General features: G+C 46.1%; 1 protein-coding gene across 2 annotated transcripts in view; it reads left to right on the plus strand.

Moving 5' to 3' along the window:
* Positions 1 to 10,000, plus strand: part of LOC143285114 (uncharacterized) — a 145,353-nt gene that overhangs the window by 114,528 nt on the left and 20,825 nt on the right. Inside the window, exon 1 of one of the 2 annotated variants that reach the window (XM_076592334.1) lies at positions 4,320 to 4,424. The exons of the other annotated variant lie outside the window; for it this stretch is intronic. Coding sequence (XP_076448449.1) covers positions 4,400 to 4,424 — 25 coding nt within the window. The 5' untranslated portion in view covers positions 4,320 to 4,399. Of the gene's footprint in view, positions 1 to 4,319; positions 4,425 to 10,000 lie in introns of those variants that run through there. 2 annotated transcript variants of the gene reach the window in all.

The following is a 10,000-nucleotide window of genomic DNA, read 5'->3' on the forward strand; positions in this document are numbered from 1 at the left end:
CCTCCTCCTCCTCCACCGTACCCATAGTTTCTCCTTCTCCTGCTCTCCTTCTCTCTTCTATTTCTTCTCACCATCCTCACCCCTTCAACTGCCTCACCCCTGCCCCCCCCCCCTATCCCCCGGGTCCCACTCCCACTCCTCCTCCTCCCCTCCACCCTCTTAGCTCTCTTCTATTTCTCATCAGAAACAGTTCAAGGCCTGGGAATGTGTAGCAGGCCTTTTGGCAGCTTGCGATTAGCGAGGATTAGCAGGAGATTTCATTACTTCGTAAATCCCCCCCCCCCTCCCCGGTGTGTGTGTGTATGTGTGTGTGTGTGTGTGTGTGTGTGTGTGTGTGTGTGTGTGTGTGTGTGTAGTTGCACGAACGTAACTATGTGTGTTTATTGATTAAAAAAAAAAAAAAAAAAAAAAAGCAAAAAGCTCACACTCACACACCTTTTCCGTTTGTCAGTGTTAAATGGAATGCTTCCAAAGAAATAGTTTTACTTACTTAGAAGAAGAAAAAGAAAAGAAAAAAGAAAATCATTAGTATTTGATCGAATCACTTATATTATGGTGTGTGAGGTAGTCAATCGTCGTTGTCAGAGGTAGAATTATCAGAATGATTATTATTATTATTATTATAGGCCATCCAAAGTGAAGACGATGACGTAGATATCAAATAACTCTTATCACGCCCTGACGAACTTGCTACCATACAACACGCACGACGTAGACAATAATTGATCTTGGGGCTATGAGGGAAGAGGGGTTGGGAGGAGTGGGGGGAGGGGGGGGGGGTTAAGGGGGTGGTGGTGGGGGGGGGGGTTGAGGGTGTCATCACATCAAGCTCTTGTTGCGTGCCTCCTAATGCTGGCGACATGGCCTTAATAGTTCAGGACCCCCCCCCCCCCCCCCCCCGACCCCCCCCCTCCCGACACCCCCATTGTCCCGACACCACCGCACCCCAAGCCCCTTAAAGCTTGTCACACACACACACACACACACACACATACACAGTCCGTCAGCGTCAGAGCGTCTGGTCCGAACTGCGCGTCAAGCGTCATAGAGTTTCTCGCAATTATCATTATGGGACACGCGAAAGTCATGACGTGGATCCCGCTGCATGCTTCGCTTTGAGGAAGATGGATAAACTAATAAATAGATAAATGAATAAATAAATAAGTACATCGATAGCTAGCTAGCTAGATAGATTAAGAAAGAAAGAAAGAAAGAAAGAAATGAAAACCACAACGCTTGCGATACAATTGCCCCACGATGGTTATTCGGGCCCCCTGTGCAGGCTTTTCAACACCTCGGTCGTCACAGGCATAAGTTTAGAATTTTGTTGTTGTTGTTGTTGTTGTTGTTTTGAAGATGGTTAAACGGTAAGCGTTGTCACATTGAGTCAACAGTTTCTTATAAGTATGGGACGCGCCTTGATAATTATGATGATGAAGAAGAAGAAGAAGAATATACTGAATATGCCGGACGCATGAGGCTGTGATGAAAAAGCTCCGTACTCTTTTAAAAACTGACGATTCACATCAACAACGACAACAGCAACAACAACAACAAAAACAACGTATGTATCTGTATGACAGGCTTTAGCTCAGTGTCCTCTCGTGGCAGCAACGCTGAGGTGCTGCTTGCTGCTTGCTGCTGTTGTTGCTGTTGTTGTTGTTTGCATGGCAATCACGTAACACGTGACCAGCCGCCCTGTGTGTCCCGCGCCGACTCAAGTGAAATGATGATAGTGCTGAACGCTGTCACTACTTTGTCGCACGTGCTCAATCCGTCGCCGCCTGCAGAGCTAGAAGCACGCACGTGTACGTACATACATATCCGTAGCCCGGACAGTAATAATGACACCCATCCACAGGCCTGTCTCTGATCATGCTTGTCAGGACACATGGCACTCACAGGGGGACAGTTCGGGTCGGTGGACTGCAGGGGATTTGGACCTGATGGACGTCATAGAAGAAGGGCGACGACAGTCAGTCGGGTCAAAGTGCACGGTGCTGCATGCACTAGTGTAGCCGGTTGCCCCCCGTACAGCGACCTCAGTTTTTCGTTCGTCAGACTTTTTAACGTGAGGACGTTGTGTTGGCTGGTGGTACAAGAGTTTTTTTTGCTTTTCAATCAGTTGTTCCCATCCAGCTGGTTATGTCCAAAAAAAATGGTGTGTGTGTGTGTGTGTGTGTGTGTGGTGTTGCTGCTACTGCTCCTGTTTTTACTTTGATATGACAGGATGAATTTTTCTTCTTCTTTTTTATTATTTTTTTTTTTTTTTTATTGTGAGAGGGGAAATACTTTTATTGTACAACACTTGATCGGGTTATCTCGAGTAGTTGTGGTCGGGTTTTTTTCTTCTTTTTTTTTTTTTCCTAGGGTTACTCCCTGTACTTTGGCTCTTTTATTCTTCACTGGGATACATGCGTCAACTCTGGTGCTTTCTTCTAGGTCGTTTTTTTGTGGTGTGATGTTTTGTGGCCACGCTTGAAAGGGGATCGCGTCTTGTAGTTTGTTAGTGAAAGTGGTGTTTTTCAGTTGTTATTTATTTCTTTATTTATTTATTTCATTTATTTGTCTTTATCTATTCTTTACGATTGTTCTCAGGGAAGGACTTGATCGATTATTGTTGTTGAGGTGTTGCTGTTGTTGTGGGGGGACGGGATGGGGGTGGGGTGGAGGTGGAACGGGGGAAGGAGGGGACCTGGGGGGTTGGGGAGGGGAAGGGGGCAGTTTTGCGTTTTGTTTGTGACAGTGCTGAGTGGGTCCTCGTAGTCTGTAGCTGAGACCTGACGGTAGAGTGGTAGCCCTTATGGTAAAGCACCAGCATAGGAATCTACACAGAATCTGAGCGCGAGCGCACCTGTTCGAACCCCACACTGGCCAGTACTCCACACACACCACCCTCCCTTCCCCAAAACGCCTCCACCGGACCTTGAGTGGTGGTCTGGACTGTAGTCTTTCGGATGAGATTGATGTGTGACGCACATGAGGTCAAGATTCTCCTGGGTCAGTCCTGGATGTCTGTCCGTTTGGGCGACCCGTCTGTCATCCCATGAGGTGTGGGGGTGGCGGTGGGGCTGTCAGAAAAGTAGTGAAACTCCAAGGTTGGTGAAGTCCTCGCTGGCGTTTAGGAGGTGAAGTCTTGGGTAAGGTTTAGGGTACGAAGTCCTGGCTGTCTGAAGAGGGGTGAAGTCCTGGCTGTCTGAAGAGGGGTGAAGTCCTGGCTGTCTGAAGAGGGGTGAAGTCCTGGCTGTCTGAAGAGGGGTGAAGTCTTGGCTGTCTGAAGAGGGGTGGTCTTGGCTGTCTGAAGAGGGAAGAATTCCTGGCTGTCTGAAGAGGGGTGAAGTCCTGGCTGTCTGAAGAGGGGTGAAGTCCTGGCTGTCTGAAGAGTGGTGAAGTCCTGGCTGTCTGAAGAGGGGTGAAGTCCTGGCTGTCTGAAGAGGGGTGAAGTCCTGGCTGTCTGAAGAGGGGTGAAGTCCTGGCTGTCTGAAGAGGGGTGAAGTCCTGGCTGTCTGAAGAGGGGTGAAGTCTTGGTTGTCTGAAGAGGGGTGAAGTCCTGGCTGTCTGAAGAGGGAAGAATTCCTGGCTGTCTGAAGAGGGGTGAAGTCCTGGCTGTCTGAAGAGGGGTGAAGTCCTGTCTGAGGGGTGAAGTCCTGGCTGTCTGAAGAGGGGCGAAGTCCTGGCTGTCTGGAGGGGTGGTCCTGGCTGTCCTGGCTGTCTGAAGAGGGGAGAAGTCCTGGCTGTCTGAAGAGGGGTGAAGTCCTGGCTGTCTGAAGAGGGGTGAAGTCCTGGCTGTCTGAAGAGGGGTGAAGTCCTGGCTGTCTGAAGAGGGGTGAAGTTTTAGACTAAGGAAGCCGGTAAATTTCGGAGTTTTATTGTTGCCTGCTGTTGATTGTCTGATAGTCAGCACGTGTATGTAACACTGTATTTCAGGATACAGTTGCCAGCGAGTTGACCAGCGGCTGAAAAAAAACACACAAAAAAACCACTTCGGACTGCGACAGTCCTGCTCTTCGGATTGCGACCTCTTATGCTGCCTGCAAACTTTCAAAGTTGGGAATCTGATTTTTTTTTTTTTTTTAATCATCTCACTGTGACAAGAAGTGAGTGAGACATATTGCACGGCATCATCGTTTTACTGACTGACATTAAAAAAGAAGAAAAAAAAAAAATCACCACGTCCACCGCGTCGGAGTGGAGTATACCATTTGCAAGTGCCACCATTCCCGGAAAGAACTTTATACAGGAAAGTGCCCAATAATCGTGTGATCGACATCGATGTGTGTCAGTGGTGGTAGTGGCGGATATTTTGTTTTTTTGTGTGTGATTTTCCTTGGACGAGTGATGCCAACGTTCCCGGCAGAACCCTGAGAGGTTGGAGGAGAGTCTTGGAGGTGCTGATAACATGGGATTTTTACAGGAGCTGGGGGGTAAGTGTGTTTGTAATCACTGACGGCATGTTGGTATTGTTGATGTCGTTATCGTATTCACCGTTTCTTGACTTCGGGAAGAGAACCCGGCTTGGCCAAATTCACCCTGGCCCCAAAGAAGAACAACGATAAAAAGAGCAGCTTTGACCCCATAGACATGCGTATTAGTATCGGTAAACATAGTATATCTTCAGTGCTCTGGCCCCACTACAGTGTCTACACTCACCTGTATGGGTGCTGGGACATGAAGAGAAAGGGCGTTGCACAACACTATGGTTGGTGTAGAACAGAATAGAGTAGAATAGAATAGAATATGTCTTTATTACCAAGTGTACCGGGGTCACAAGGAATATTGGGGAGGGGATAGTACATAACAAGATACGAACATAAATCGAAAATCATACACAAACACAGATACAGCAGAAATTAGGATTATACATACAAGTGCATATCAATATAAAAACTTGTGCATTCTGAAACATGCACACACACACATGCACACACACACACACACACACACACACACACACACACACACACACGTTTGAACAGAAGCTGCAAATTACATATGGATGGGGCTGATGACTAGATCTTCAGGTAAGAAGGATGTTGTTGATTGCACAGTTCTATGTACAGTGTAACCTCACCAAATCTGATACTCAAATACTGAATGTGTATGTGTAACAGATCGATACAGGGTCACAACCGGCCCAACGTGGCCTGCCCCCTTAACTGATGTTCGTTCGCTTCTTTGACTTCTGCATTCGTTGGCTTCAATGCCCACGTTTTATTTGTATACGTACCAGTGGGCTTTGCTGCTAACACGTGTATGACGTTTGTACCCCACCATACAGACAGCCCTACTCCGTTTTCGGAGGGGGGGGGGGGGGTGTAGGCTGGGTGTGTTACTAAACGTTACCGCGAACGCTAGCATGGATCGAAAACGTTGTGGGGGTGGGGTGGGGGGGGAGTTTTACTGATTTTCTGCACTGACAAATAATGCATGCTCACGAAGGGAGTTCAGGCATCAGCACGTCTGCACATTATGTTGACCTGGGAGATCGGGGGGAAAAAAAGATAATTTTTTTTTTTTAATCCACACTCAAACCACCAGGTGCGCCAAACTGAAACCAGGGATGGAACTCAGGAACCCCGAGCGAGAATTAGGCGCTCACATTCGACCACACACTGAACTGCAAGAGTAACAAAAAAAACATAAGTGAACACGTGTTTTACCCACAGTGTTAATTAATCACCACCTCTCCCCCTCACAGAGTGTGCGAAATTACTCACTTAGGTGTTTGAAACGACGTAGATGAGATGGATTCCGTGTTCAGTCAACAAACAGACCTCGCTTGCCTCCCTTGAAGACAAGCCCAATCACTTAAGCTTCCCTGTCACAAACGGTCCAAGTTTGCAAGGCGCACATGGGTATACCAGAGTATAGGAGGAACACCAAGCTGAAACATAACCCATCCCAAAGAATAAACCAGGCTATCCATCTCCATCTTCAGAAGAAAAGAACAACAACCCAAAAGCAAGACTTTAATTAATTTTAAGCAGTTAACTCTCTCCATACGAACGGCGAAAGAGACGACGTTAACAGCGTTTCACCCCAATTACCACCATCAAAATATTGCAAGCGGAATCCGGAAGGCTCTTATACTGAAGAGGTGAATGTTGACAAAGAATACCACAATTCTGACGACGGAAGCTAAAGGCTGGGTCATTGAGACACCCACTGGACATCCGAGGGGTCTGTGTATTTGTATTTGTATTTGTATCTCTTTTTATCACAACAGATTTATCTGTGTGAAATTCGGGCTGCTCTCCCCAGGGAGAGCGCGTCGCTACACTACAGCGCCACCCATTTTTTTTTTTTTTTTTTCCTGCATGCAGTTTTATTTGTTTTTCCTATCAATGTGGATTTTTCTACAGAATTTTGCCAGGAACAACCCTTTTGTTGCCGTGGGTTCTTTTACGTGCGCTAAGTGCATGCTGCACACGGGACCTCGGTTTATCGTCTCATCCGCATGACTAGCGTCCAGACCACCACTCAAGGTCTAGTGGAGGGGGAGAAAATATCGGCGGCTGAACCGTGATTCGAACCAGCGCGCTCAGATTCTCTCGCTTCCTAGGCGGACGCGTTACCTCTAGGCCATCACTCCACTTAGAGGAGAAGAGAGGACTGGCCGTACTGAGTGAGTTAATTATCACCACCTCTCCCTCACAGAGTGTGCGAAATTACTCACTTAGGTGTTTGAAACGACGTAGATGAGATGGATTCCGTGTTCAGTCAACAAACAGACCTCGCTTGCCTCCCTTGAAGACAAGCCCAATCACTTACACTTCCCTGTCACAAACGGTCCAAGTTTGCAAGGCGCACATGGGTATACCAGAGTATAGGAGGAACACCAAGCTGAAACATAACCCATCCCAAAGAATAAACCAGGCTATCCATCTCCATCTTCAAAAAACAACAACAAAAAAACAAACAAACAAAAAACAACCCCAAAAGCAAGACTTTAACTCACTCAGTACGGCCAGTCCTCTCTTCTCTTCTACACAGACCCCTCGGATGTCCAGTGGGTGTCTTAATGACCCAACCTTTAGCTTCCGTCGTAAGAATTGTGGTATTCTTTATCAACATTCACCTCTTCAGTATAAGAGCCTTCCGCTTGCAATATTTTGATGATGGGAACTGGGGTGAAACGCTGTCAACGTCGTCTCTTTCGCCGTTCGTATGGAGAGAGTTAATTAATTTTAAGCAGTTAATAGAAATCGGATGCCGCAGCCTCGTTTTTGCTGTTTTTGTTCCTCGATCACCTGCTTTCAGTTTAAACCCACTCCCTCCACCAACCCCACTCCCCCTTCCACCACCCCATCCCTCTCCACCCGCCTTTCAACCCTTCAAGTTCTTTTTTTCCTTCCCTACTTTTTCTCTTCTTTGTCTAAATTGCATTGGTAGCCTACCGTCTTGGCCAAAGCCTTCATCGATTTTTGTTAGGGGCAAAGGGAAAAAAAGAAGGAAAAGGGGGAGGGGCTAATTAGGGTAAACTGGAAAGTGTGGTGGGTTTAAAAGTTTTGGGTATTGGGAAGAGGGTTAGGGAGGGAGGGAGAAGGGGGGCGTAGGGGGGAGGGGGGAGTATGAGAAACTGGAATAAGATTTGTGGTTCTGGACCTCCTTTCCCTTCTCATCCAGACTGAGAAGAAGAAGAAGGGGGAGGAGGTGAAGAAGAAGAAGAAGAAGAAGAAGAAGAAGGAGGAGGAGGAGGAGGAGGAGAAGAAGAAGAAGAAAAAGAAGAAGGAGGAGTAGGAGGAGAAGAAGAAGAAGAAGGGGGGGGGGGAGGAGGAGGAGCAGAAGAAGAAGAAGAAAAAGAAGAAGGAGGAGGAGGAGAAGAAGAAGAAGAAGAAGAAGGAGGAGGAGGAAGAGGAGGAGAAGAAGAAGAAGAAGAAGAAGGAGGAGGAGGAGGAGGAAGGGAAAAAAACCAACCCCGTCTTCTGTGAAGGAGAAAATGATGTTTCATGCGTGGTGTGTGTGTGCGTGTGTGTGTGTGTGTGTGTGTGTGTGTGTGTGTGTGTGTGTGAAGATTTTACTCATGAATGAATCGCTCACCAAACCCACCGAAATAAAGTATTTTGTTGGTTTCTGCTCCCCACGGGCGCCAGTTTAAAGGACGGGATATATTTAGCGGTTCACTTTTTTTTTTCTTGTTGGGGTTTATTAATTACCATGATGAGTTTATGCGCGTAACCGAGAGCAAGCGAGCATATAAATGTATATATACGTGCGCGCCTTCAGACACACACACACACACACACACACACACACACACACACACACATTATATATATATATATATATATATATATATATAATTTGTGTGTGTGTATAAACGGATATAAATATATAAAGGTAAGTTAATTAAACACACAAACGAACACATTAACAGATACTGAACTAAAGAAAAAAGAAAAGATAAAACACAAAAACGAATGAACGAACTGATAAATAAATATGACTGACACGAGAAAAAATAAATGTCCTTTTTTTTTTCACGTGAACATCTTGATTAAAAAAATCATGCACCGTCACTGATAGACAGAAACATAGGAGGCGGGGCTGTTGGGGGGGGGGGGGGGGGGCTTCTTTCTATGAAGGTCTGAACTAGTCAAGGGAAAACAAAATGAATGGGGAAAAAAAGGGGACTGAAACGCAGAGTTGTGCAGCAATGTTGCCAAAATTGTTACGCAACGGTTCGAGACATTTTCTTTGAAGCATTCTCCTAGACGAAAATGCCCTCCATGGCAAAGTTCCAACAGGGAAAATAATGCACGTGTGCACAAGTGAGGTGATTCGTTACACTTGCATGCGCATGCAGGCAGGCTTTCGTGTGTGTGTGTGTGTGTATGTGTGTGTGCGTGTGTCGTGCGTGCGTGTGTGTGTGTGTGTGTGTGTGCGTGTGTGTGGTGGGGAGGAGAGGGGATGGGTGAGTGGGAGGGGCACGGGTAGGAAGAGGTGGTGTGGAGTGGTGGTTGTGAAAGGAGTGTGCACGTGTGTCTATGCTTGCATGTGTGTCCATGTGTGCGCCGTGCGCATGCGTGCCGCGTTCACGTGTGTGTGTGTGTGTGTGTGTGTGTTTTCAAGAGTGTGCATGTATGTGTTTATGCGTGCGTTCATACTGTGTGTGAATGTATGTGTGTATGTCAGTGTGCGTGCGTCCGTTCAAGTGTGTGTGTGTGTGTGTGTGTGTGCGCGCGTATGTGTGTTTGTTCGCTGCGACCATGTGCATACGTCTCTCTCTCTCTCTCTCTCTCCCTCCCTCCCTCTCTCTCTCTCTCCAGTCATGCAGATGCAAAATGTGTTGATGCAAGTCATCACATGAATACATGTATTCGCAATTCTCTCGCTCATCCCTTAGTTACCCGGTATTAATGACTTGTTTGTCGGACAGAAAACAACAACAACAACAACTGTTAGTGTGACTGCCATGCTGCCTTGTTGTTGCCATTTTTTGACTCACTTGTGTAAACAAAGTGAGTCTATGTTTTTACACGGTGTTCGGTTGTGTGTGTGTGTGTGTGTGTGTGTGTGTGTCCGTGGTAAACTTTAACATTGACATTTTCTTTGCAAATACTTTGTCAGTTGACACCTAATGAGGCATAAAAATAGGAAAAATTCAGTTCTTTCCAGTCATCTTGTTTAAAACAATATTGCACCTGTGGGATGGGCACAAAAAAAAAAAAAAATGAAGCCTAATTATATGCAAACTGCATTTACTGTGATATTTATATTTTTTGTATTCTCTAAACTTGGCACTTTGATCTGATATTCTGACCCAACAACAAGAGCAGTCATTATTATCATTTTTGGTTCAAACAGGAACTTCTTTTGCTAAGCATGGAATTTTTATTTATTTTGCAAACGTTTTGGTGCAGTGAGGTAAAAAAAGGGAAATTACTCTGTAGTTAATGCTAGGGGACTTAATTTATCACAAGTGAGTCTTGAAGGCCTTGCCTCTCTTGTTATGGTCTGTATCGATGTCTCTGTCTAACGCCTCTCTTCCATTTGTTTA

The sequence above is a fragment of the Babylonia areolata genome, chromosome 8, assembly GCF_041734735.1.
Source record: "Babylonia areolata isolate BAREFJ2019XMU chromosome 8, ASM4173473v1, whole genome shotgun sequence".
In the NCBI taxonomy this organism is placed as follows: Eukaryota; Metazoa; Mollusca; class Gastropoda; order Neogastropoda; family Buccinidae; genus Babylonia; species Babylonia areolata.